Below are 27848 nucleotides of genomic sequence, written 5' to 3' on the forward strand. Positions count from 1 at the left end.
AATGGACACCGTTAGCCCCAAACCAGCTGTGCTTTCCTCTGCAGGGATGCAAAGGCTCCTGACACTAACCGGACACTCTCCCTCCCAGATGCCTGATTTCCATGGTGCTCTGCAGAACCTGTAACCTAGAAACAGAATCTCCTGGACTGACAGTCAGAGACTGATGCCTTAAACATGAAATGGAACCGAGCGGCTAGAGAACTAACTCACATTCCACTCCTCCCTCAGGTATCCCTCAGGGAAAGAATGTGTGGAAGCCTGCAGAAATGGTAAAGTCCTGGAGAGAAGTTAGTCATAAAAATATAACTCATGGCCATATTTATTGAGCACCTATTATGGGCAGGTGACTGCTAAGTGTTATTAGGTTGGTGCAAAATTAATTGCAGTTTTCACCATTACTTGTTTGTTTGTTTGAATTTGAGACAGAGGCTTACTCTGTCACCCAGGCTGGAGGGCAGTAGCGCAATCTTGGCTCACTGCAACCTCCGCCTCCTGGGTTCAAGCGATTCTCCTGCCTCAACCTTCCAAGTACCTGGGATTACAGAGATGCGCCACCACGCCCAGCTAATTTTTGTATTTTTATTAGAAACGGAGTTTCACCATGTTGGCCAGGCTGGTCTCAAACTCCGGACCTCAAGTGATCCGCCCACCTCCACCTCCCAAAGTGTTGGGATTACAGGCTGGAGCCACTGTGCCCGGCCGGTTGGCGATTACCTTCAATGGCAAAAACCACAGTTACTTTTGCACCGATCTGATAACATCTGTGATCTCATTCTGGAATCACCATGCCCCTGGCTTGCGATTGTCCTTGGGTAAGACAGGCTTCTGATCCTGTTTCTCAGGAAATAATGATAGTTCACCGCATACAATTGAGAGAGCTTTTGAAACTTACTCCCTCCAGAGACATTCAGGTGGGCAGAGTTACTACCCTGCCAACCCGAGAGTAAAGGCTTCAGGGATAGCACTAATGACTTGATCTGAGGATCTGCAAGGAAGAAGGCAGTCCTGGCTAGCCTCTCCCCAGAGCCTGACTGTGGACACCAGCTCAGGGCTATCACTCTTCTGTTAGGATACCTCTGCTGAGCAGAAACACACACCCTCCACTGACTGCCTAGATGATGACAGACAGTGGGAAATGTTGCTTGCTTTTTCTCCACGCCGTGCTGAGAGTTCTCAGTGACTCCCCACTTTCTTCCTGATCAAACCTAAACTCCCCTGCCTGGCTCCTAACAATCTGTGTCATGTGTCCTCTTCAGCAGACTCCTGCCACCGTCACCTGTCCCCGGATGGTTTCTACCTGTGCACCTTTACCTTATGTTATCACCTTACCTGAGGAGCTTTTCTCTCTCCCTGAATCCCATACATGCTTTAAGACCTTCCCAGATGGTTGTGGATTATTTTAGCAGAGAAAGAATCTGGGTCTTCTGGTCCCCAGTCTCGAAATATTTCTATTAGCATGGAATTTACAGACATTTATTCCAGGAAAACTGCAAAGATTGATTAGATAATATGCACAGGCGTATGTGCAAAGGTTATTTCTGTTAAGTACCTAATATATGCCAAACATTGTGGTGAGCTCTTCAAATACGTTATGTGATATTAATCATTATTCTACCCTGTAAGGCAGTTATTATCGCCATTTAAGAGATTGGGAAAGTGAGTTTTAGGATAATGAACTTGTCCACAGTCCCATCGCTAATGAGAGTTTTGTTCCTAAGAATGTGCTCCCACCTGTGCCTCTGTGCAAAAACTCATTGATCATGGGGAGCAGAAAGGCATTGTCTAGATGCTAGAGGGACACATAACAGAGGCAAAGAGAAAAATGTGTTTTATTATGTCACCACCCATGGTCTAATGGCTGGTTTCCCAATTACAAACTGCTGCCTCCCTACAGCAGAGGCCAGAGTTCCAGCCCATTTTTAGCAGGAACAAAACAAGGCCTCCTATATGGGCTGCTGGGCCCTGCCACATAAAAACATCGGGAAACCTAAACAGCATTTTCCCTGCTAACCACCCTCTAAGGAGGGCTGCCTAACAGGCTCTTTATGGGTTGGAAAACAGAGTCTTGTTGATAGGAGAGAAAGGCCTCCCTCACAGGTTGGAGGCCTTCAGCTGGAAGACTTACTTAAGCCCCCAAATAGCTCAGGAAATTTTTTTCCCTTTCTCTGATTAGCTTTATTAAAAAAAAAAAAAAAAAAACCCAGAGCCTTTTCCCATTGGCTGGCCTTGGTGGTAATGTCCCCAGCAGGCTTGCTATACCATTGATTGTGGGATGTACAGCTCTTACACTGGACAATAGCTGAAAGCAGAAGCCATTAACCCCAGCTAACTGAAAGGGTTCACCACCAGGAGACTGATTCTGAAATTGAGTCTTTGTGATCAATATATCTTTCTCCATTAGTTTCATTTCCTCTGAAGGAAATGGGTAGAGACGTTATGGTTGATATTTACTGATAGGCTTCTCTACTGCCGTCCCTCAGCCTCATGGGGAGGAGGCTAGGGGAGAGGGGGCAAGACTTCGGAGATGAGATTGTTCAACTGAACTGCCCAGGCTCTTTGCAAGCCTATTTTACTGGCCTTGGTGATAAAAAGTAGCTGGATTTCCTTGTATGAAAGTGATAGAATAAATAATCTTATTATGTAGGAGAGTGACCAACTGTACCGGGTACAGAAAAGGGTGGCATAAGTTTGAGTGTCATTGGAAGGAGTTTGGACATATGGAAAAACTTTCTGAGTGCAAGGGCCATTAAGCAACCAAGAGACATTGCTGGATCTCCTACTCTTAATATCTGTGAGAAGAGGAAAAAGTCCTTCAAAAGTCATGGATGGTCTATAGTATAGTCTTATCTAGCCATAAGGAGAAATGAACAGGATTGTCCTAAGATCCTTTGCAGCCAAGGAATCACTATCACTTATGGTTGCTTCTGAGGACCTCAAAACACTTTATAGATGTCACATCTTTCTCAATCTCCCTGTGGGCTTGTAATCACCTCCTTTTTGAAAACGAAAAAACGAAAGCACAAAGAAATGACTTCCTTTGGGAAAAAGACACCTACCCGTGTTCCAGCTCCTGCGAGAACTTTCTAGAGCAGCTGTATGTGGCCAGTCCCTGATTTTGCTTTAGCCTGGAAAGCTTGGCTGAAATACCACTGCTTCCACTCCTTGGCTTGCACAACTCTTAAGCTATTCCCCCAAGGCTTCCCAACATTTACTTGACCTCTGTTGATTGAAGGTGGGACTGAATTGCATGAATCTTATTGGCCACCGGTAGCTGAAAGAGTGACCATATCAGAAACTGAAGTCTCAACTAACAGACGGTGGTAGATGAGAGGTGCTGTAGTATGTGAATTCAGGGAATTTGGTTGGTTGCTCTGCCAGCATCTTCCATCCCTGGTCACGGAAGTGCCTGGAATCAGGCTGGCTCTGATTCTGCCCATCCTCATACCCAACTGCTCTGCACATGGAGTAGACTCCATTCCCGGAACCAGTGTAAGCCAACAGAAGAGAAAAAGGAAGCACGCTGATTTTAGTGTGGGGTGGAACTGAACCTTTGCCAAAGCAAAAAGGTAGAATCCAAGAGGAATGGGTATTTAACAAAAGCCTAGAAGCAAGTCAATTCTGCTGCATAGAAAAAAAAATGTAGGGGGAAGCTATCCTTTTTAGATTAACAGGATTTTTTGTTTTGTAGTCATAAAAGCCCTTTTCATGTCTAGACTTGCACCCACAGAGACTAGGTTCAGTTTTATTCATTTTTGTCTCTGAAAGATAAGAAGGAAAGCCTTTGCTGATATAGCTAAGGTAAATGTCAGGGGCACAGGCCCTAAGACTGAGAGGCAGATACTGAAATTCTCAATATCCCCAACTTCCTCTAATGCCAAGAAGCCCCATTCCAGCCTGGAAGGCACCAAGGGTCTGGAGTAGAGCTCCATGATTATGCCTAAGGAGAGGTTTATTGGTCACTTCTCCCTGGGTTTCCAGGGAAGAGCAGGCACTTGTGACGCTTCCCAAGGCCCTGGGCTCAGTGTTTCGACACTGGTAGTGGGACTCTTGCCTTTGCCTGAGACTCAAGGATTCCAGCTCATCCAAGTGACTTAGAGGGTGAAGGGGAAGAAAGAATTGCTCTGGCTGCTTGCTCAGACCCCTCCATGACAGGACATAGCAGGTACATCAGAAGAGGGCCACAGCTTTTTCATAGGGTTGAGTTCTACCTCAGTGGAGGAAGAAGTTTAGCAGACTAGAAGTGGTTGATCATTAATTAACCACTCTGGCAACCACTGCCTGATGGATCTCTGGCTCTCAGCCCATTGGGTTACTGGATGCTTTGTGCCTAGCCCCTATCTCCAACATATGAGTCTTTTGGAAGCCTGATGCCTGGGAGCTCACGTATGTTTAAGTCCTGGACCTGGTCCCCAGGCTGCTTCTGGGCTATGATTGTGGCTTTGGTGTCTTCACTTTCCCTTTACACAGCTTCATGTAACATAGTCTCATTCCCATGCCATTGTCTGTGGCCACTCTACACATCATTTCCTGCTCAGCCTAAAATTGGAACAGGTTAGGCCTTACCTGAGGTAGGCAGTCTCCTGTATTAGTCACCCAGTGTGGCTGGTGCACTGCAGAAAAGTGATGGCCTTTCACTAGGCTGTGAAAGCTGCCTGTCTTGAGGGAAGAAGTGAAAGGAGAGGGGCGGGATAGCAGCTGTGGATACCCAGGGTCCTTCTTAGCAGAATGAGTTGAGGAAGAAGCATCTCCAAGTGAAATGGAGGCCTCCATGAGTCAAGAGCTATCATGAACTGCCTATCTTATTCTGCCAGGAATATAGACGTAGTTGGCAATTAGGAGAAGAGACACAGTGATATAAAATAAGATATAGTGGCCGAGCGCGGTGGCTCATGCCTGTAATCCCAGCACTTTGGGAGGCGAGGCGGGCAGATCATGAGATCAGGAGATCGAGACCATCCTGGCTAACACGGTGAAACCTCGTCTCTACTAAAAATACACACACACACGCAAATCAGCTGGGCGTGGTGGCGGGCGCCTGTAGTCTCAGCTACTCGGGAGGCTGGGGCAGGAGAATGGCATGAACCCAGGAGGTGGAGCTGGCAGTGAGCCAAGATCATGCCACTGCACTCCAGCCTGGTGACAGAGCGAGACTCTGTCTCAAAAAAAAAAAAAAAAGTAATCTCTGATAGTAAAGGTTTCTTTTTGTTTTGTTTTGTTTTGTTTTTTGAGATGGAGTCTTGCTCTGTCGCCCAGGCTGGAGTGCAGTGGCACAATCACGGCTTGCTGCAACTTCTGCCACCCTGGTTCAAGTGATTCTCATGCCTCAGCCTCCTGAGTAGCTGGAATTACAGGTGCCTGCCACCAGGCCAGGCTAATTTTTGTATTTTTGGTAGAGATAGGGTTTCACCATGTTGACCAGGCTGGTCTCCTCAAACTCCTGACCTCCAATGATCCACCCACCCCGGCCTCCCAAAGTGCTAGGATTACAGGCGTTAGCCACTGCGCCCAGCCTATTTACTCATATATTTACAAAACAAAGTTAAACATCTGACCCTCTCAAGATTGGCAACTACTCGGTACACTGATTTATGGACTTTTAATCACAACCTCTAGAACCAACCCCTGTTACAGGACAACCAGAGATGACTTGACTGTTGGCCAGTCAGGGCAGAGCCACCAGGTGCATGGAGGTTCCTAACAATACCGACTTCCTAAGTTTGTCATGAAGTAGCTTGGTCCATTTTTATTACTATAAAGGAATACCTGAGGCTGGGTATAAAGAAAAGAGGTTTATTTGGCTCACAGTTCTGCAGACTATATGAAAAGCATGACTCCAGCATCTGCTTCTGTCAAGAACCTCAGGAAACTTCCACTCATAACAGAAGGCAAGGGGAGGAGACATTATATGGAGAGAAGAAGGGAGAGAGAGAAGGGAGAAGCTGCCAGGCTCTTTTCAACAACCAGGTCCTGTGGAAACGAAGAGTGAGAACTCACTCCCAGGAGACTGACTCCAGGCCATTCAAGAGGAATCCACCTCCATGATCCAAACGCCTCTCACCAGGCCCCACCTCCAACACTGGGGATCAAATTTCAACATGAAACTTGGCAGGGTCAAGCAAGCCATATCCAAACCATGCCATAAGGGTGTAAAGTCTGAAGTGCCTGGTACATAAAGGCCCTCGATCATGATTGACTCCCTTATCCTCATTTTTCTTCTACTAGAGAAACAAATAGATGGAGAATCACCTGTGTGCCCTCAGTTCTCAAGATAGCCGCCAGCCCCAGGCACTCTGTTGAGCAGCCTCAGAGCATCCTGTAAGGATATTCAGCACTGATTCGGCAATTCGTAGAGCACGCACAACAAAAGGCTCTGGTATTTCTACCTAAAACTACTTTATGAAAAAAATGTTGTTTTCCAAATATACCCAAAAAGAATACCTCCATCTTCCTTTGTGGCAACAATCACCACGGTATGGCTGGACGCTTCAACCAGGGAAAAGAGGAGTTGGGTTCTACCTCGGTTTTCCCATCCCCCAGTTCATTGCTGACTTTTAAGCTGATTTTGAGGGAGGAGAATGAGGCGTCTGATTAATTAGGTCATCTTTTAATTGAATTCAAACTGTTAGGTGCGGAAAATTTAACAACTGGTATCCTGGAGGTTGAGAACATTTTTAAAAATATTACAGTTAGTATTAAATGTTTCCAAATTTAAGATCATCTTAGCTACATGAAGGAAAGATAGAATTTAATTTTGGTTGCATAGGGAATTTCGTCCACTTGAAGGATTACATACTTGACGCTGTGCCTTCTCATTTCTTACGTGAACAAGTCCTTGGTGACAGAGAACCAATGCATGGAGCAGGTGTGGTGCCTGCGGCCATGCGTATGAGTCCACCAGCAATGCAAAGCCAAGGACAGTACAGCTCCAAGTAACTGGAAAGCCCAACCAATTAGTTTGCTACTTACTTGGATGAAAGTCTTACTATTTTAAGGGAATGTATTTTTCATTCCATTAGCATATATCTTGTCTCTTGCTTTTTATGGCAGGTGTCAGATATTTGAGTTTTATCAAGTGACAATAAAATAGGGGAACTGTCCTCCGAAGGCATATGCTGAGCATCCCTAGAGAACCTGCTGGTCTGGGCTAATCTATCCCTCTGAGTTGGGGATGTCTTCAGTGTTTTTTTGATCACAGCATTGAGTGATTTGGGAGCCGAAGGTATTCCTTAGACAGGAAATAGGAGCTCAATGGGTGGCCCAAAATAAATGTCTGGATTACAAACAGAAAGAGGCAAGAAAATGTAGCCAAGCCAACAAAGAAAACGACACCTAACAACAAGGCTGGGTGTGTCTCTTCAATGATACCTGGTCTCACTATTCTCCTGGAACAATACTAACCTCACTGTCACTATCACCCCCAGCCCCAACTTGTTTCTACTCCTGCATTTTCATTCAGGGGGTGTCTCCACCATCCACATAAATATTCGAGCTGCAGTACCAGATCAGTCTTAGCTCTATTCAGTCAACCATCTAAACATCATTGCCAATATCCTCATTGTCACTGCTTCAGTTCAACCTCTCAGTGTGTTCTTCCCATCTGTTGTCAAGGCCTTCTAGTCTCCCAGCATCCAGCTGTATCTCTCTGAAATTTATCCTTCAATGCAAGCAAATCTGATCGTGCCTCTCTCTAGCTTAATTTGAGTCAGGTCCAAGCTTTAAAGTGGCGCATAAGGCCTTTGCAAGTGATCTCCTGCCTACGTTTTCAGGTATCTGCAGAGGCCTTTACCTTTACCCTCTTCCAGCTTTACAATTTTGGCCCTAGCATTGCCAAGCTCGAATTTTCCTGCACATGCAGTGCTGTCTCTTGCTTTCATCTGTTAACTGCTGCCATTCTCTCCACTTCAAATGTCCTTCTGCTTTTCTTTCTTTCTCTAGTCAGCTCTCACTTTGCCTTTTTTTTTTTTCTTCTGAGATGGAATTGTGCTCTTGTTGCCCAGGCTGGAGTGCAGTTGCGCAACCTCGGCTCACTGCAACCTCCGCCTCCCAGGTTCAAGTGATTCTCCTGCCTCAGCCTCCCAAGTAGCTGGGATTACAGACGCCCACCACCATGCCACCACGCCCGGCTAATTTTTGTATTTTTAGTAGAGACGGGGTTTCACCATGTTGGTCAGGGTGGTCTCGATCTCCTCTCCTCAGGTGATCCACCCGCCTTGGCCTCCCAAAGTGCTGGGATTCCAGGCATGAGCTACCGTGTCCAGCCTCTTTTAGCTTTTAAGGTCTAGATCAAGCATCATTTCTTGTAGGAAAGAATCCTAAACTTTCTCAGCCCACAACCCCCTAGTGTCCAATAATTTTTACATAGAGCCTGTGGGCCAACATAAATACCAACAGTTCTGTTTATTTAGTACTTAGATCTAAACACCTTAATAAGGATTTTTGTCCTGCCAACTTAAGAGCTGTGTCAACACACACAGACACACACACACACACACAAATTGGAAGAAAAATCATATTTGTATTCTTAAGTAACCACAGCTACTTACTAGTGGGATGTGTGTGTCTGTGGGGTACCGTACAACTGCCCAAGCCTTAGGATCAGATGGGGCACTGCCACTGTCATTACCTGTTCCACATTGATTTTCACTGGCTACTTGGTTTTTATTACTACAGTTGCTGAAACTGCAGCTTCGCCAAGATAGGACCTCAAGAATGCAGCCCAGTCTGACACTGTGAACTCTAACTACCTCAAGCTAGAAGCTTATGTGGTGTTCAACAAATGAGTATGCTGTGTTTCCCTTATAACATTTAAAACATCCAGTGGCACCTCTTTGAGTTTGCTGTGGTGTTCTGACTTAGAGTAGCTTGGTGTACAATTTGAGAACCTCAGGCTTGGGAACTCCCCACTATGGAGCTGGGCCCACCGTGAGCTCTCTTAGCACCCTGCACGTCTCTGTCATGGCCCTTGGCCTATTGCATTGTACGAAGCTGCTTTTGTATCTGACTCTCTAAGGCTGTGAGCTCTCTAAGGGTAGGAACCATACTTTCCTCCTCTTTGTACATCCCGTGATAATGCAGGGTTGTTTTTTTTTTTAATTTTCATTTGGTTTCCTGGTAAGAGTTCCATAGAAGGAGAAGAAAAAAGAGAGTAGAAGGAAAAGAAATAAGGGAGAGGAAGGAAGAAAGAGAGAGGGAAGGAGGAAGAGGAGGGAGGGAAGGCAGAAAGAAGGAAAGCTGCTTTGTCTCAGGCAGACTAATAGGAAAGCAATTTTTGCTTGCAAACCTCCTTCAAGGGAATGAGAGGTATTCTCCGTGACCCTGGGGCCAGGCCAACCTTGAATTCAAAAATCCTCCACGCTGATGGCAGAAAGTAGGAAGAATCCCGCCCGAGCGTTGCAAGGCCATTGGCGGGCACTGCTGGTCCCTCCCCTGCGGGAAGGATCACTGCTCTCCTGTTTTTTTGTTTGTTTTTTGTTTGTTTGTTTGTTTGTTTTATTAGCCATTGTGTTTCTTTTCTTTGTGCTGTTCTTCTCCATCCTCAGTAAGCATGAGAGTTTTTACACTATTTCTTTTTCATATTCTGCTACAAATGGGATAATCAGAAAGATTAGGGCTAGGATCAGAAGTCAAATTTAGGTTCACACGTGACAAAACTTCAACAATTCACATTTCACCAGTTCTAACCAAGAAGGTTCCATTTAAATCACTGAATGCTGTCACTTGTTGCTGTCATCCAATGGGTGCATTTTAATTTCAAGGGATATGCCTCCTTTATCTGCTGGAGGTCTCAGTGTCTGAGTAAACTCTCTGTCAACTCCTCAGCCACCCTGAGGATAGCAGACGCACAGGCTCAGGCTGGGGTTTAGGGTCCACCCCACATACTCCCACTTGCCCTTGGCATTGGCCCCATGGGTGGACCGCGGAGGTGGGTGCTCTATGGCAACAGTCTTTCTTCAGCAGAGTGGAGAGGGAAAGGCATGGTCTGCCGCGCCCATGTTCAGTCTGTTCTGTGGGCAGAGTTTGGGGAACACACTTAGCCCAAATCGGTGCCAGCCTGGCAGTGGGTGAAGGGCCAGCAAGGTTTGTCTGTGGCTCATGACCTTAGGGAAAATGAGATTTTACTCCTACAACTTCCTGCCTGGAGAACTGCACTGTTTCAGATAGGTAACAGCTTTCTCGAAGCTTTCAAAAATAAAAATAAAACCTTTAACGTACATAGCTGCCAGAAAGTCCTTCCTGGAAGCTAACTTGCGCCCTTTGTGCTTATTTTATTTTGGCCAACCCTCCCTGGAGCATGTGCACCAGATACGATAACCTTCCACCAAACCGGGACCTCTCAGATCTCGGCTTTTCAGAACAAAGAATTCGGATTTCCTTAGCCTTTCATCATCATCTTATCACCCAAACCTTTCATTATCTTTTTCAATTTCTTCTTTGAACTCTTTCCAAAACTTGTCTTTTGAGTTACGGAGCCCGTAACTTAATTAGATCTTTCATTTCCAGAGGATACTCCTAGTGCCTCGGAAGAAATAAATTAAATTTCAGTTGGATGTATTTCATTGGGGGAAGGGTGCAGAAAAGAAAGAAATTGAATTCCTTATATAAATAGCACATTGTCTGGTGCCACAAACGCGTTTTCCTTTTCCCAGTTGTTTTTGGAACAATGGGTCCTTTTTTGGTGACTTTAATTCCTCAGAGATTCTAACCTCTAAAAGGTCATGGTTTGTGTTCTTTTGTGCATACACGGCTTCTGTACTGAAAAAAAAAGGCGAGATGTGTGGCCTCTGATTGTCTGGTAAGTCGTGAGGAAACAGACAAGGCTGCAGCCCAGCAGCAGTTAAGCACCTTGTCAACGTGTGGGAATGAGCATGTGTGGGTCTCTGTGCTTCTAGCCTTTTCTGCACCAGATGTTCCAAGGGGAGCAGAGGGATCTGTCTTGCTTCTCCGTAACTTCATCTCTCTGTAAGTAGGCTTGCGTTTTACAATGCTGTTCTCATGAGCTGTGCAGACTTCCCTATCCTGATCATTTGGTATCTGTGCACAGACTTTCACTGGGGAAGGGGACAGTCTTTAACTTGTCTTTCTGCTGTGGAGCAGAACAACAGAGGCTGGCCTTTGCTCAGCCATCACCCCAGCCAGGCTGCTTTAAGCGCATTTCATCACTTGTTTCCACTTGAGTTTTTCCTTGTGTCAAATGAAGAAGTTGGGTTCACAGATGACCTCTGAGGTCCCTTCCAGTCCAACTCTGTGATTCTCACAGCATCGGTCATTCTAATTGCTCCATAGAAGGGTAGGACAAGGAAGCAGGGGGTGAGTTTAGCAGCCAGTTGGGGAAAGGATGTTTGCAGAGAGTGTCAGTGTAACTTGGATTCCCACTTATCTCTTCTCCCTCCCAAGGATCCTGAATCAACGTAGTGTGAAGGGACAGGAAAGAGCACCTATCGATCACCTGTGATGGGTCGGATGCTCCTTCTCTACACTGGCTCATTTAATCATTACCTCTCACGTAGAATAGAGGTACCAGGCGTTTTCCACCTCAGCAACCGCCACGCGCCCCATCCACCCCACCCAGATGTGTCTGCACCCTCAGATTTCACTTGAAATGTTCCCTCCTTAGTGTAGCCTTCCCCAGCCCCTCAGACCAGGTTAGATCTCCCTGTCCTATGTTCTTATGTCCCCTATGCTTTCCCTCCACCGCACTTAATGCCAGTGTAATTAAATCATTATCTGTATAATAATATTTACGTGCCTACTCAACAGAAAACTACTTTAGGGCAGGGATCTCATAACTCTTGTTCATTACTGTATTCCTAGAGCCTAGCACAGTGCTGACAAAATAGTTGAAATTCAGTAGATGTTTGCTGAATAAATGTAAGCATGAATGCATGAATGACAGGATAGATGAATAGCAAGGCTAGATACGAATCCAGAACTATCTGGCTCTTGGAGACCTGTGTATGATTTCAGAAGAGCTCCACTTGTAAGTTTGTACACAGGGCTTCACTTCTATAACCGGCCTATGGATACTTAGCCACAGTTAGTTATGCTCTGAGTCATTGCTCCAGAAATGGGAATGATAGCTGCACTGCTGTGGCCATTCCTTTTAACCCAGTGATACTTGTCCCCAAAGATGTCTATAAAATACTTGGAGATGATGGATCCAGCCTGGTGGTGGTTGGAAGTGGGTGGAGGGAGGCAATGAATTAATCCAAACCAATTGTCCTTGTAAGCATTTAGCCCTATGTCTTAATAATAATCAGCACCAGCCTGGGCAACATAATGAGATCTTGTCTCTGCAAAAATAAAAAATTAGCCAAATATGGTGGCATGCACCTGTAGTCCCAGCTACCTGGGAGGCTCAGTGGGAGGATTGCTTGAGTGCGGGAGGTCGAGGCTGCAGTGAGCCATGATCATCACATCACTGCACTCCAGCCTGGGTGACAGAGTGAGACTCTGTCTCAAAAGAAAAAGAAAAAGAAAACCATCAGCACCACTTCTAATACTTTCTACCAAACGAGCTGAAAACAAGAATCTGCTCTTTTGGGGATCTGGGTCAGTAAGAATGAGCGGGTGAAGAGGAAGGAGGAAAAAGCAAGACATGACAACCTTTAGAGAAGCAAAAATAAAACTCTAATGTGGAAACTGCTGAAAATAGACTGCCTGGGCTGTCAGACTGCATGCAAATCTGATGCTAATTACATGGAAATTAATTACAAGTCCTAACTTCCATATGTCTCGATCTGACCCCTGGGGGAAAACCTGCTGCAGGTGTCTACTCCCCACCACAGAGTAGCGAGCAGAGCACAGGCTATGATGTCGCCTCCTTCACACTCGCTCTTGCCACTGCAGTGAGAAAAGCTGAGAGGAGGCTAAAAATACTAACAATAGAAATTTGATTTCTTCTTTCAGACAAAAAGCCTTGGCATCCACGGGAGGAAGAAGTGTTCAGGCAGCATGTGACTGGTTGGTATGAGATAAACAAATTGAGAAAATAGCATATAATTAACTCTAAGTGCATGTGGATGAGTGGGGAGGTGCAGACTTTCTCTAGTGGACCCTTCCAGAAGAGACAGGAGCCAAAAGACTGTGGCAAGGCCATTTATCAAGTCAATTGCCTCCTCTGCCCTGGCCCCAGGGTATATTTCTCCTTGGAGCTGTTTAAAGAAAATTCTAAGTAATTCCCAGATAGAGCCCCTCTCATAAGATCTGTCCCCGCTCCAGTCACTTAAAGATTCATTTTAGGGGTATGGATTCTGGGCAAATCAATTTAGAGAAGTACCCTACTTACCTTTCAGGGTATCCCTACCCAGGGTGGATCCCACAAGGTTACCTTTCTGGGAGTTTCCCTTGTCTTTGGAGGGACATGGGTTTAATTATAGGCTGACCTGAGGGACAGGCTGGGTTGGTCCTAGTGGATTGAGAAAGGATTTGGAGTTGATCCAAGAATGCTTCCTGGAGAGTGGTTTCAGGACTTTTTTAGGGAGTTGTAGGATGAGGAGGCAATATGACAAGAAGGAAGACAGAAGTTGCTGCATCCGAGAGTTGATTGTGAAGTGTGAGTTTCCAGAAGTAGATTTTTAAATCATGAATGAAAACCCTTCCCTGCGCGCTATGCCGGGGATTCGGAGCACATGGAGGGTGGATCTGTCTCTCAGTCCTTTTTTTCCTCCCGTTATTCTCAAGCAACACCTCATTGGCTTACTTCTGTCTTACAGGTTATTCTCCCACGTCGGTGACCCCTTCCTGGATGACCCCCTGCCCCGGGAGTACGTCCTCTACCTCCGTCCCACTGGCCCCTTAGCACAGAAGCTTTCCGACTTTTGGCAGCAGTCGAAGCAGATCTGTGGGAAGAACAAGGCACACAACATCTTTCCCCACATCACACTCTGCCAGTTCTTCATGGTGAGCGGCAGCCCCCCCGCCCCTGGGAAGCCTGACTCCCAGGATCCCAGCCGACCCTTTGGGACCTGGAACAAAGGGGGAGCCTCACAGGAAGATGGCAGGAATAGTCACGGGCTCTTAGAGCTGGAGGGACCTTCAAGGGATCAGTGAGGTCCACCATGAGCCCCTCACTGCAACGCTTCCTAGTTTTATCTGCTGAGGCCCAGGAGCACCCCAGGATGGGGGCAGCACCAGATTGTAACCCTCTGTGAGAGACACACGGGTCTGGCTGCTGGAATAGAATCACTGATCTAGCTTCACACTCATTTGCTGTCTACCCTCTCCACTCTTACGACAACCAAAGAGGAGGAACTAAGAGCAGGGAACAAAAAAGGTAGTCTATAGACAGGCAAAGCCATTTCCTATCCATGGGGTTTTTTTTTCCTACTATATATTTCTAGAGAATGCAAATATATTTACTTGCCATTGTTACCTAGTCTATAATCCTAGCTGTCAGGAAGCTTATCTACTGACAATTTTTTTTTTTTTTTTAAGAGACAGAGTCTTGCTCTGTCACACAGGCTGGAGTGCAGTAGCATGATCTCAGCTCACTGCAACCTCCATCCCTCGAGTTCAAGCGATTCTTCTGCCTCAGCCTCCCAAGTAGCTGTGATTACAGGCATGCGCCACCATGCCCGGCTAATTTTTGTATTTTTAGTAGAGACGGGTTTTCACCATGTTGGCCAGGCTAGTCTTGAACTCTTCACCTCAAGTGATCCGCCCACCTTGGCCTCCCAAAGTACTGGGATTATAGGTGTGAGCCACCGCGCCCGGCCTCTACTGACCAAATATCATCCCCCTCACTATCACACATGTAAATACATTTTGTGTACTTTAGCTCTCTGTGGTAATACAGAAGAGTTGATTTATCTCCATACTTCAAGACCAAACAAAGTGGTTGCATTTTAAAACATTTTTATAAAAAATATTTTGCTTTATTCCCCAGATATATTCTCTCTCTTTTTCTCTCTCTCAGGTAATAATATGTTCCTAACACCTTCTCTTTTACCATTCAGCCTGAAAATCAAAGTGACTATCATTTCCTCTTAGTCATCCCAGGATCTTTCTCAAAACCCTTCAGAGTTTGAGAGACATTCATTCTTTTTTCCAATGCTCTCAGGAAGGTAGGAGGATGATGTCACAGCTCTCTGGGACTCATTCTTCCCAACTCTCATGAGGGTGGATGTAGAGTCAACTTCTGATCATCTAAGAGGAAAAGAAAAGGTACAGATGATACAAAGTAGTAGAAAACACGCAGCTTCTCCTGGGATGCTGCACTCTCTCCTGTCACATTCCTTCATTTTTTTTTTTTTTCACAAGCAAGGAGAACTTTGATTTTTTTTTTTCTTTTTCTTTTTTTTTTTTTAATTGATATATAGTCTCTCTCTGTCACTCAGGCTGGAGTGCAGTGGCGTGATCTTGGCTCACTGCAACCTCCACTTCCCAGATTCAAGTGATTCTCCTGCCTCATCCTCCCACGTAGCTGGGACTACAGGCACCCGCCACCACGTCTGGCTAATTTTTGTATTTTTAGTAGAGATGGGGTCTTACTATGTTGGTCAGACTGGTCTCAAACTCCAGTCCTCAAGTGATCCGCCCACCTCAGCCTCCCAAAGTGTTGGGATTACGGGCATGAGCCACTGCGCCCAGCCTGATTTTTTCTAATTGATAAAAATTGTATACATTTATGGTGTATAACATGATGGTTGAATAAATGTGTGCATTGTGGAGTGCCTAAACCAGGCTAATTGTATATGCATTACCTCGCATGTTTATCATGTATTTATAGTGAGAACAAAATCTACTCTCTTCGTAATTTTCAAGCATACAATACGTTATGATTAACTATAGACACTAATAGCATAATAATAGGTCCCTTGAACTTAATTTCTCCTGTCTCTTAAGTTTTGTGTCCTTTGACCAACATCTCCCCAATCTCGCTCCCCTTTCTTGCTTTGTGCTCGACCAGTCCTACAGCATTTTGGCTGGGTTCACAGGGGCCACTTCAGAGCAAGGAAAGGAGGGAAGAGGTTGCGTGTTCCCCAGATTAATCCACCAGTTGGGTAATCTGTGTCTGAGTAATTGGAGGTCTGCAGTTCCTCTCTCTCCCCACAGACGGGGGTGGTGGTTAAGTAATTGCATTATCAGCCTCCTCCAGTCTCTGGGGAGAGGATGCCAATGTTAAGTAGCAGCAGACTTCCATCTCCCCTCGTCTCTAAGTGAAGACTCCCTGTTTTCCCTGCCAGTGCGAGGACAGCAAGGTGGATGCCCTGGGGGAAGCCCTGCAGACCACCGTCAGTCGCTGGAAATGTAAGTTCTCCGCCCCGCTGCCCCTGGAGCTCTATACGTCCTCCAACTTCATCGGCCTCTTCGTAAAGGAAGACAGTGCGGAGGTCCTCAAGAAGTTTGCTGCTGACTTTGCTGCAGAGGCTGCATCCAAAACCGGTGAGCAAACAGCTGCCAGGCCAGCCCTGGGCCCTGTCAATCAAAGAGCTGGAAAGGAAAAGGGATAGGAAATGGTGGTAGAGGAGCAGGATGGGGTCAGGAGGTGGAGGGCCCTGCAGGAACGGGCACGTGTGACAAAAAAGCAGCCTTGTCCTGCAGCACCCCATGCCTTTTTGCTCCCTTGTAAAAATGTTCAACTCCTTTCCTGCTAACCTGGAGAGACCATCTAAGGCTTATTACCTAACCCCCAAGTTGAAGCTTCACAAATGACTTCCATACGGAACTAGAAATGTATTTCTTTGTAGCACCACCATCTGCTCCTATTTCAGAATTAAAGAAACATCCCTTCTCCCTCCCAAGCTACCGCCCATGTAGGTGTTTATCTGGGTCTCATTGTTTACTCCACGACAATCCAGATCTTTTCTCAGTGGGTAGCACAGGATAGAGAGAAGAGTGGAAGCACTTCGTATTATATCACAATAAAATCCACTGAGCCAATACCCTTCAATTTGCTGAACACCATTAGATAGGACCCCAAGCCCCAAGAGTCTGTCTAAAAATGTAACCCCTTCCAGATGTCTCCTGCTCTTCTCATGGGAGCTTTTAGCTCAGGGCACCTGAGATTTCCTGTCAAAGGAATTAGCTTAAAGCTCGAGGCAGGAGACACGATGGAGGTGACAAGAGGGAGAAGTTTGCAAAGCTCTCGTGTCTGGCTACAGGTGTGGACAAGCTCACTTAGCTCAATGACAGCAGGGAAACAGACAGACAACCTGGTGCGGGGAGAGCCTCTTGGCTCCCTCCAGCATGAAATCACAATTGGCAGGTACTTACTGGTCACCTACTATGAGGATTCCTCCTACATGAGGAGTGCAACAGGGAAGAGAACAAGAAGTGGTTTCTCCTGGCCGGGCCCTGTGTAACATCAGCTCTGAAAAGAGAAAGGGGTGGTTCCACCTTCACGAAAGGAAGGAAACTTGCCCTGAGACGATGTTGATCAGGACAATGGAGGAAATATCAGCAGGTGGGCGGGTGGCAGGAGCACAGGCAGGCAGGCATGAGGAGGGTGTGAGCAGAGGACAGTGGGGAGGCTGCCCTGGCCAGAGTGGATGGTGCAGGATGCACAGTGGAAGCCAAGTGCTGAGTGCAAAGCTGGAGGAGACCTGGAACTCCCCTACCCATAATTTTATGGAGTGCCAGAGAGGGGGAAGACCTGAGCAAAGCCACACAGTTTGCTCCTTAGCCTTTTGGCCTATCCCGCACCTGCCATTGTTCCCTGCTGCTATTTTCATCACCATTTCAGGCCCTTTGGGGGCCTGAGATTCCTCTTTACCAGAAAAGCCCCACACAGGGCTTGGGACTTATGAGTGTGATGGGGGCTCAGCATCACTGCAGGATCACAGCGCTCTCGGAAGGAACACAAGGACCTTAAGACCCCTCTGTACCTGGGGAGGGGGCCTCTTTAGACTCCGCAACCCCCACCCCCACCTCTTCCTCTCCCTCAGCGACGGGACTAGTCTCTGGGTCCTGACTTCAGGGAAACCTGACATTTCATAGGAGCTTAATATTTCAGAGAAAGAGCATAACAGAGAGGCAAATTATTTCCTGTTCTTATCCCTCAATCTCAAGGAAATGGCTTTCTCTCATCACACAGTAGTTATCGTCAGAACCACTAAATCCCCACAAGGACCAAAACTAATGTCAAAGCCGCAAAACCCAAATCCTTCACAAATGAGAAAAGCAAGCCTCAGCCAGGGCCGCAGCAGATTCTTGGAGTGCATACTGAGCGAGAAGCAGTCGAAGCCCCAGCTTTCCCCGTGGGAGGTGGGAAGAGCCAGTCCCTCTCCAAGATGCTGCTGTCATGAAGAACTTGGCCAGCTTCGTTTCTCTGCTGTTGTGTGGCCCCCTGGTGGGGATATGGAGAACTGGATGACCCTGCACAGCTTAGCTGGTCCAGCTCCTTATTACCTAGCATGGAAAGCCGGCCACCATGTCTTTGCCCTGGAACTTGGTATTCTCCAGTTGTTGGCAGGCCCAGATATAATTAAGAAGATTTACTGTCGTCCTCCATTCAAAGTGGTCAAAGGAGATTCATTCATGTGCATTTATTCATTTAACAAGTACTGAAAACCTGCATGATATGCTGAGTAAGGACACAGTATAAGCAAGAGACAAAAACCTTGTCTCATGGGACTTACACCAAAGAAAGGCAATGCAGTATAAAAGAAAAAGTACTTAAAACCGAAATGCTCAATTTCTGCTTCTATCTTGGGCCACTAATTCTCTGTGTGACTTGACCAAGCCCCTTAAATTCTCAAATTCCCTAATTTCTTCTAGTTGCAGCTTCTTCATTATTCTAGCTTGTACAATAGATGATTCTCCCTCACTGAAAATACAAAAGAGGCCAGGCATGGTGGTTCACACCTGTAATCCCAGCTACTCAGGAAGCTGAGGTGGGAACATCACCTGAGCCCAGGAGGTTGAGGCTGTGGTGAGCTGTGATCATGCCACTTAACTCTAGCCTGGGCAACAGAGCAAGACCCTGTCTCAAAAAAAAAAAAAAAAAGTACAAGAGAAAGAAAATTTAAAAAGCCATTCCCTCATGTAGGTAGGGTTGTTTTGTTTTGTCTCTTGGGGTATCTTAGAATAAGTCCGTATACTTTAAATGAGTATGTCTCAACTAAGGGTGATTTTGCCTCCCAGGGTACATTTGGCAATGTCTGAGGTCATTTTTGGCTGTTACAGCTTGGAGAGTGCTGCTGACTTCTTGTGGGTAGAGGCCAGGGATGCTGTGAAACACCCTATAATGCACAGGACAGCCCCCCACAAAAAATAAGTATTCAACCCAAAATGCTGTTGAGAGAAACCCTGCATTAAACTTTGAAAATATCCATCTTTTTCCCCTCATTTCTCCATCCATCTCACCCAGAAGCTAAGAGACCTAGCTCCAAAATGAAGGGAATATAGCCTTGGGAGTCATGCAGTTACAAAACATGCTTTGTATTTCTACACAAATTATTTCATCACTGTAGGTCATAGTACCCTCGTCTGAATGGTGGGGCTGGTGACCAGCCACTGGAATGGTTGTGAGAGGACTTAACTAAAAGGACTGCCCTCAGCCAACCCATAGCTCCTAGAGGAAAGCCGTACGGTGGCTCTTTATCTCTTGAACAGTGGCTCGGTTCGGAATCTCTTGCCTTCTCCTTACCCCCTTATTCTACTGCTATGAAGGAGAGAAACATCTTTTGTCTTCCTTGTTATGTGGGAAGCAGAAAATTTCTCAGGGTACCTTTCTAAGCCTTTCCTTAAGTCTTCACCATTGCTATGATCGCCACCTTTTAATTACTGACTTTTTTCTTCCTTTTTCCAGAAGTGCATGTGGAACCTCATAAGAAGCAGCTACATGTGACCCTGGCTTACCACTTCCAAGCCAGCCACCTACCCACCCTAGAGAAACTGGCCCAGAACATTGACGTCAAGCTAGGGTGTGACTGGGTGGCTACCATATTTTCTCGGGATATCCGATTTGCTAACCATGAGGTAATGTCTCACTGTGGTTCCAGAAGCTACCAGGTGCAGGGATGCGATCAGAGTCAGCAGCTCGCTGCTGCAGGGAGATGGGTACCTACAGGGGAAAAATGGAGCAAGCACCTAATGGAGAGTCTGTTGGCCCAGGATTGTGTCCAGCCTCTGCCTGGCTCCCTGGGAGGCTTCCAGCGTGCCTCCCTCCTTTGTGGGTCACAAGTGGCTCATCTGGGTAACATAGTTCTGTCTCCCCTGCCAATCTTACCCCAGCGAAAAAGAAATGAAATGAGAGAGAATAAATAAAAAATATATTGGAAAATTTTTAATATTATATAAATTTATGGTGTTAATGGAAGACATCATTTTGACCTTAGGTGAGTTGAAGAACACATAAATACAAACAAAAACAAAAACCTTGCAAAGACATAATCAACATATATTTGCTGTGTATCTGTGTCATGCGAAGTACCATGTTGCATACTGGAATTTTTAAATGTGGTCCTGTCCTCAAGGAGCTCTGAGGACAGACACGCATGAAAAGAAAACTCAAACCACCTGTTGTGAGAGTCTTTGCACATCCCAGTGGGAGGCCTGAGTGAGAAAACTGAAGAAAGATTGGCACAGCCCTACCATCCTTCCTTTGAGGGAATCAACATTGCCTTCTAGACAAGTATGTGACATCTTGGAAGCATAATATTGCCTTTTTTTTTTTTTAAATGGAGTTTCACTCCTTGTTGCCCAGGCTGGAGTGCAATGGTGTGATCTTGGCTCACTGCAATCTCTGCCTCCCGGATTCAAGCGATTCCCCTGCCTTAGCCTCCCAAGTAGCTGGGATTACAGGCGCCCGCCACCACACTGGGCTAATTTTTTGTATTTTTAGTAGCACCAGGGTTTCACTGTGTTGGCCAGGCTGGTCTTGAACTCAGGTGATCTGCCCGCCTCGGTCTTCCAAAGTGCTGGGATTACAGGCATGAGCCACCACACCTGGCCGATATTGTCTTTTTTCTATCCTGAAGGAGAAGCTGAGACACAAAAACATTAGTGTCTTAGTAACTTAAGGCCAGAGATAAAGCGAGAGCCCAAGTATTTTGACCAATAAAGAGGAGCAACCTGTCTGAAACAAAACTATATCATAGCCAGGCATGGTGGCTGTCACCTATAATCCCAGCACTTTGGGAGGCTGAGGCAGAGGTATTGCTTGAGACCAGGAGTTCCATACCAGCCTGGGCAGCATAGTGAGACTGTATTTCTCCCCACCCACAAGAGACCTCATCGTGTGTTAAAAATGTGCCTTCCCACTTAACTACATTTATTAAGCAATACTTAACATTTATTTCCCAATTTTTCAAGCAGCCAAAGAACTGGTATTTCTGTTAGTTTGCACAGCCTTTTAGCATGTCTTTGAGGCTTCTTTAAAAAAAAAAAACAAACCATGAGAAAACAGTTAGAACCCCAGGGCTGAGAGCAGACAAGCTCATTGTTTTGGAAGTGGTAGAAGAGCCAACCCACGAATCAGAGGTTCAGGGCTCAGCGTGCGCCTGTGAGTGTCAGGGGCGTGCAGCTTTGTCTGACTCTGCTCATGGGAACGTGATGTCCTCCTTTTGAGTCATTTGATGCAGGTTTCTGTAAGATGCCTTGAGCAGACTGGGCCTGATCTTACTTAAGAATTCTGACATCTCAGGCCGGGCTTGGTGGCTCACGCCTGTAATCCCAGCACTTTGGGAGGCCGAGGCGGGCGGATCACAAGGTCGGGAGATTGAGATCATTTTGGCTAACACGGTGAAACCCCGTCTCTACTAAAAATACAAAAAAATTAGCCGGGCAAGGTGGCGGGCGCCTGTAGTCCCAGCTACTCGGGAGGCTGAGGCAGGAGAATGACGTGAACCCGGGAGGCAGAGCTTGAAGTGAGCCAAGATCACACCACTGCACTCCCGCCTGGGTGACAGAGCGAGACTCCGTCTCAATAAAGAAAAAAAAGAACTCTGACATCTCCTAGAGTCACTTAGAACTAGCCCTGAAGATAACAAAGGAGGTGTGGCTGGTTGGACTCCTTCTGAGGGCAAAGAAAAAAAAAGTCAAGGGTTGCATGCAGATGACCTCTGAGAAGTCACCTTTCTAAGAGAAGGAAGGTGGCAGTGGAATTTTACAAGGAATATCCTCTAATCAACACTGTCCTCCAGTTAACTCAAAGGGTAATTGGTTTTCTGCCTGACCCACATTCTGCTCAACTGGCATGGAAGGAAAAAGGCAGCAAGCGCCCACGTGAATTATGTTCTAAAAATAACTTGGCCTCTTTTATCTCTTATTTGTAAAAGCTCATTTATTACCGTTCGTTCTGATAAAGCTCTCCTCGGCCCCTTTGGACTGGACCTCTCCCGTGAGGTATTTCGGTCCTACCTGAACCCTCTTCTTACCTGCCTTCTTCAACGTGCCCCCAGGAGGCAGTTTTGATTGACTGTTCTAGTGAGGGGACAGATGTCCAGAGAAGGAGAGTGGTTTAGGCAAGGACACTCTGGCAAGGCACCATGATGCTGAGGAAAACTCCAAGGCCTCATCCCTCTGCTGTTTAGATTCTCACTCGATTTGGACACGCAGATCCTCATTTGTATTTCACATAGGCTCTTTCATGTTAGTGATTACGTTGGGCCATGCCAGTTTAATATACCAACCAATAGAAATCCAGAGGAAGTACAGGGTGATCCAAAAAGCATCAATTTTGGAGTCCAGCACACTTGGCTTCAAATCCTGGCTCCATCACTTTAGCAAGGGTTAAATTCACTTTGATAGCTTGTACAGATCTCCAGTCCTTAGTTTTCTCATCTGTAAAATGGTGACAATGTTTTGCTAGATGGTTATGAAGACTAAATAAAGAAGATGTATGGAAAGGCTCTAATGTAATACCCAGCACAAGGTGGGTGCAACAGCAACAAAAAATTGCCGCAGCTATTACTGTGAGTGAGAATAAAAAGGGCTCCAAAGACATTTCAGCTCCTGTATTCACACAGGGCTGTGGCTGCCTTTCATTCAGCAAACTGAGTTTCCTGCCACTGCAGTAAGGGAGGAAAAACATACCTGAGGTGGATTCAAGAGTTCGTTTTGGTTTTTTTTAGATGGAGTCTTGCTCTATCACCCAGGCCAGAGTGCAGTGGCGCAGTCTCGGCTCACTGCAACCTCCGCCTCCTGGGTTCACACCATTCTCCTGCCTCAGCATCCTGAGTAGCTGGGACTATAGGTGCCCACCACCATGCCCGGCTAATTTTTTGTATTTTTAGTAGAGATGGGGTTTCACCATGTTAGCCAGGATGATCTTGATCTCCTGACCTCGTGATCCGCCCGCCTCGGCATTCCAAATGCTGGAATGACAAGCATGAGCCACGGCGCTGGTCCTGGATTCAAGGGTTCTTAGAATACAGGCCAGGCACAGTGGCTTACACCTGTAATCCCAGCACTTTGGGAGGCCGAGGTGGGCGCATCACCTGAGGTCAGGAGTTGGAAACCAGCCTAGCCAACACAGTAAAACCTTGTCTCTACTAAAAACACAAAAATTAACCAGGTTTGGTTGTACACACCTGTAGTCCCAGCTGCTCCGGAGGCTGAGACAGGAGAATCGCTTGAGTCCGGGAGGCAGAGGTTGCAGTGAGCCAAGATCATGCCACTGCACTCCAGCCTGGGCAACAGAGCAAGACTCCATCTCACCAAAAAAGGAAAAAAAAAAAAAAAAAAGAAGAGTTCTTACAAGTAGATGGCAAACATAAAACAAAATAAGTAGAATGTAATATAAATTAGGCTTGTGTTCTCATATCTCTCAAACTTAGGCTAAGGTTCTGAATCTGCTTTTGGTGAGTGAGAAAGGGCAGTGGGGACATGGGTCCCAGTTATAATTTTAGATTTGCTACAATGCCTTAATTCTTTTATTTTTCATGCAATAAATCAAAGCTACTTATTGCCCAGCTTCCCTATGCCTAGGACATATTGTCTCTACCTTTTGCTGTGCCTCAGTTTTCCTGGGGATAACCTAGAAATAGAATGAATACCCACCTCCCCTGTGTGATAGAACAAGTGAGGACTTCTCTGAAATCGCATTGAGTTTCTCAAGGGGAAAGGCACTACTGGGCCAAAGGCATTATTAGCCAAGACCATGCTGTGCTTGAACATTTAAGGAACACGAGTTTAGGCTTGTTTGCCTGTGACTCGGTGCCTTTCTCCACCTTGTCCCAGAAAAAAAAGAATGTTCCTTTTCATGGGACGTCACACATTTAGCTTTGCAGTTTATGAGATTTTGCGTGAATTTTTTTTTCCCTTTAAGCTGATTTAACAATCCCACAGAAAACCTTCCTGGCTTGTTTGGAGAAGTGGTTTAAGTGTGTATGAGGCAGAGGGACAGGAAGAATAAGGAAGGAATCAGAGCAGGAAGATCTAGAACTGAAAGATGCTGGAGTCAGAATTAGAGAAACAAACAGGCGCCCTACATAAAAGGAGAATCAGAAATACAGCAGTACAGATGAGCTCCCTGCACAATCACTCTCATCCTCCGAAAAGAATCACACCTTAAAGGCTCCTTTCTTTAGAGATTTCCAGAAGGAAATTCTCTCTTCATAACATGTTCTGGTGTATCACCTTGACATCGAGCCAATTAGTTCACAGGCTTACCCAGCGCAGGGTCCAGGGATCAGGGTCGGCTGGAAGGAAGGATGTGACCTGGGAGATCGGGTACTCTACTAGAAATAATTACGCCCCGGCTCACGCCTATAATCCCAGCACTTTGGGAGGCTGAGGCGGGAGGATCACCTGAGGTCGGGAGTTCAAGACCAGCCTGACCAACATGAAGAAACCCCGTCTCTACTGAAAATACAAAATTAGCCAGGCGTCGTGGCTCATGCCTGTAATCCCAACTACTCAGGAGGCTGAGGCAGGAGACTCCCTTGAACCTGGGAGGCAGAGGTTGCAGTGAGCCGAGATCACGCCATCGCACTTCCGCCTGGGCAACAAGAGCAAAACTCCATCTCAAAAAATAAATAAATAAATAAATAAATAAACAAATAATAATTATGCCCCTTCGGTGCACAAGGCTCTGTCCTAAGGTGTTTTCTTAGATTGTCTCATTTAACTTTTATAGTCTTAAGTATTCTTTTATAGATGAGAAAACTGAAGCCAAAGTTAGAAATATGCAAGTGGAGACCAGAATACATAGCATCCAACTAATGGCTTTGAGACCCTAGGAAACAGTGAAAGCTATTATAGCTTTCTCCATCTTTATGTCCCTTGTGAAGCAAATAAGATAGGAAATATTTTCCTTACTATTGAGGTCTCCCACTATTAGTAACAAAAAATACTAAAATAAATGTTTTCTACAGCACCTTCATGCCTGTATCTGTGATGTTAATACATCCCAGGGAAGGAAGGCAAAAAGAAGAATAAATAGCCAACTGGCATGGCCTGTTTTTGGCCTAGGGGCTGTTTTGGAGCACAAAGTAAGAACGTTTTCTCCATCTGATGAAAGCTGGCTACATGCTGACACAGACACTGATGTCTAGACATTTTTCTTTCAGGATCTTTGTTAAAACTATAGGTTTAAATAAATCTCCTTTAAGGCAAGAACCATGTCTGGTTTAAAGAGCTAAGTTGGCCAGGCGTGGTGACTCACACCTGTAATCTCAGCAGTTTGGGAGGCCGAGAGAGGGGGATCACCTGAGGTCAGGAGTTCGAGACCAGCCTGGCCAACATGGTGAAACGCTGTCTCTACTAAAAATACAAAAATTAGCTAGGTGTGGTGGCGGCTGCCTGAAATCCTTGCTACCAGGAAGGCTGAGGCAAGAGAATCACTTGAACCCAGGAGGCAGAGGCTGCAGTGTGCTGAGATTGCAGCATTGCACTCCAGCCTGGGCGATAAGAGTGAAACTCCATCTCAAAATAATAATAATAATTCTTAAATAAAGAGCTAAGTTACATAGAAAGAGGGGTACTTCATTCCCTGAGCCTTCCTATAGGAGAGACACTCCACCTGGCCCATCCGTAACCCCATATGGAAGACTGGCTTTCCATGAGCTTCCATGAGCTGGGTTTCAAGTGTCTATCATGGTGACTATCAGATGAAGCAAGGGAAACTAGGTCCAAGTCCATTTATATAGCAGTTGGCCAGCGAGCCTACAGGATTTCAGGTCAGTTTCCAAAAACGATACTTGAATCCTGATGGGAAATCTAGACATGCCTGAAGAAAAGTACGGAAGCATTTCTAGCACCAGGCATACACCTGCAGTACTCTGAAGAGAGACGTGCTCTCTGATAGGAATTCACATCTACTCAGGGCACATCGCCCCCTGGAGGTGTGCAGTATTAATGCAGAACACACAGTCCTGCCCTAAAGGCACTCAGGAGAACGGTGAGGCCTGGGGCTTACTCACCCTCTCTTCCTTTTTCAGACATTACAGGTCATCTACCCCTATACCCCACAAAATGACGACGAGCTGGAGCTGGTCCCCGGGGACTTCATCTTCATGTCTCCAATGGAGCAGACCAGCACCAGCGAGGGTTGGATCTACGGCACGTCCTTAACCACCGGCTGCTCTGGGCTCCTGCCTGAGAATTACATTACCAAGGCTGATGAATGCAGCACCTGGATATTTCATGGGTAAGCAGACAGCAAGACCTTTATGCCATTTGAAGAACGTTGCTAAGGCAGACTGGATCCTGGATACACAAATCCAAAGATGGGAAATAATATTTTCTTCCTCAATAACCCCACCCAGCAATCCCTTCCCCTCTCTTTCACTCCACTCCCACCTCAGCCCAGCCCGTGAGCCTGCAGAACCGGATGGCACAAAATTAGAGGTCAGAGTTGTCTCATGTTCCCCAAACATTTGCTTTTTCAGAAGTGCTTTGGAAGATCAAAATATATAAGCTGGGTTTCCAAAGTCTCCATTTTAATCCCTATAACAACAAGGAAAGCAAAATTGCATGAATAAACTGAGAACTAAAAGATTATTTGCCTGACAAAGCATAGTTCTCAGATCTATTATTTTTTATTTTACAGTACTTGGAGTTGCTGTTTTATCAGATCTCTTTCTTAAAAGTGGGTGTATGGCCAGGTGCGGTGGTTCACGTCTGTAATCCCAGCACTTTAGGAGGCCAAGGTGGGTGGATCACTTGAGGTCAGGAGTTCAAGACCTGCCTGACCAACATGGTGAAACCCCGTCTCTACTAAAAATTTAAAAAAAAAATCAGCTGGGCGTGGTGGCACACGCCTGTAGTCCCAGCTACTCAGGAGGCTGAGGCAGGAGAATCACTTGAACCTGGGAGGTGGAGGTTGCAGTGAGCCAAGATCACACCACTGTACTCCAGCCTGGGCAACAGAGCAAGACTTTGTCACAAAAAAAAAAAAAAAGGATGTATGTGAGAAGCAGTGCTGATCTCTTAGAGTTCACTCCATCCAAGCCCACTCTTCCCTAAATTACAGCTCAGGCTGACGTATAGGTGAACCTGAGTGACTTCGGTCAGTGCGTCCCAGGGAGGTCTTTGTGTCATCTTTTATTTGAGAGATTACTCATGATGTCATGTCTGTGAGAACAATGTCTGAAATTAAACTAACAGCTTCCCCAGCCAACTCCGTTCAAAGTAGGGAAATAAGTTAGGCATTAGTTTATTGTAATTAAGAATTTGAGACTGGGTTCCAATAGTCTTGGATTTAAACGATAACTCTACCACTTACCAGCTGTGTGGCCTTGGCCAAGTTGCATTACCTCTCTGAGCCTCTGTTTGCTCATCTAGAAAATGGAACTAATCATTGCACTTACCTCATAAGGTTGTTGTGAAGACTGCAATGCCGAGCTTCGCTTTACATGGTTCAGAGTCTGGTGTATAGCGGTGAATATAAAATCACCATTTGCATAATGATGACTTTTGTGTATCTTGTGTTTGCCAGTCCTCACTGAGTGCTCATCAAAGGA

The 27848-nt window shown here is 46.0% G+C and overlaps 1 protein-coding gene across 6 annotated transcripts in view; it reads left to right on the forward strand.

The window, feature by feature from the left end:
* UBASH3B (ubiquitin associated and SH3 domain containing B) overlaps window positions 1–27848 on the forward strand; it is a 153847-nt gene that overhangs the window by 107471 nt on the left and 18528 nt on the right. For 2 of the 6 annotated variants that reach the window (XM_015435839.4, XM_074015479.1), the window contains exons 2-6: window positions 12907–12964; window positions 13713–13899; window positions 16185–16383; window positions 19751–19920; window positions 26325–26533. In XM_015435839.4, coding sequence (XP_015291325.1) covers window positions 12907–12964; window positions 13713–13899; window positions 16185–16383; window positions 19751–19920; window positions 26325–26533 — 823 coding nt within the window. Of the gene's footprint in view, window positions 1–10734; window positions 10960–12906; window positions 12965–13712; window positions 13900–16184; window positions 16384–19750; window positions 19921–26324; window positions 26534–27848 lie in introns of those variants that run through there. The other 4 variants (XM_005579960.5, XM_045370872.3, XM_005579962.5 and 1 more) reach the window with 3 other exon arrangements.

Source organism: Macaca fascicularis, chromosome 14 (genome assembly GCF_037993035.2).
Source record: "Macaca fascicularis isolate 582-1 chromosome 14, T2T-MFA8v1.1".
Taxonomy (NCBI): domain Eukaryota; kingdom Metazoa; phylum Chordata; class Mammalia; order Primates; family Cercopithecidae; genus Macaca; species Macaca fascicularis.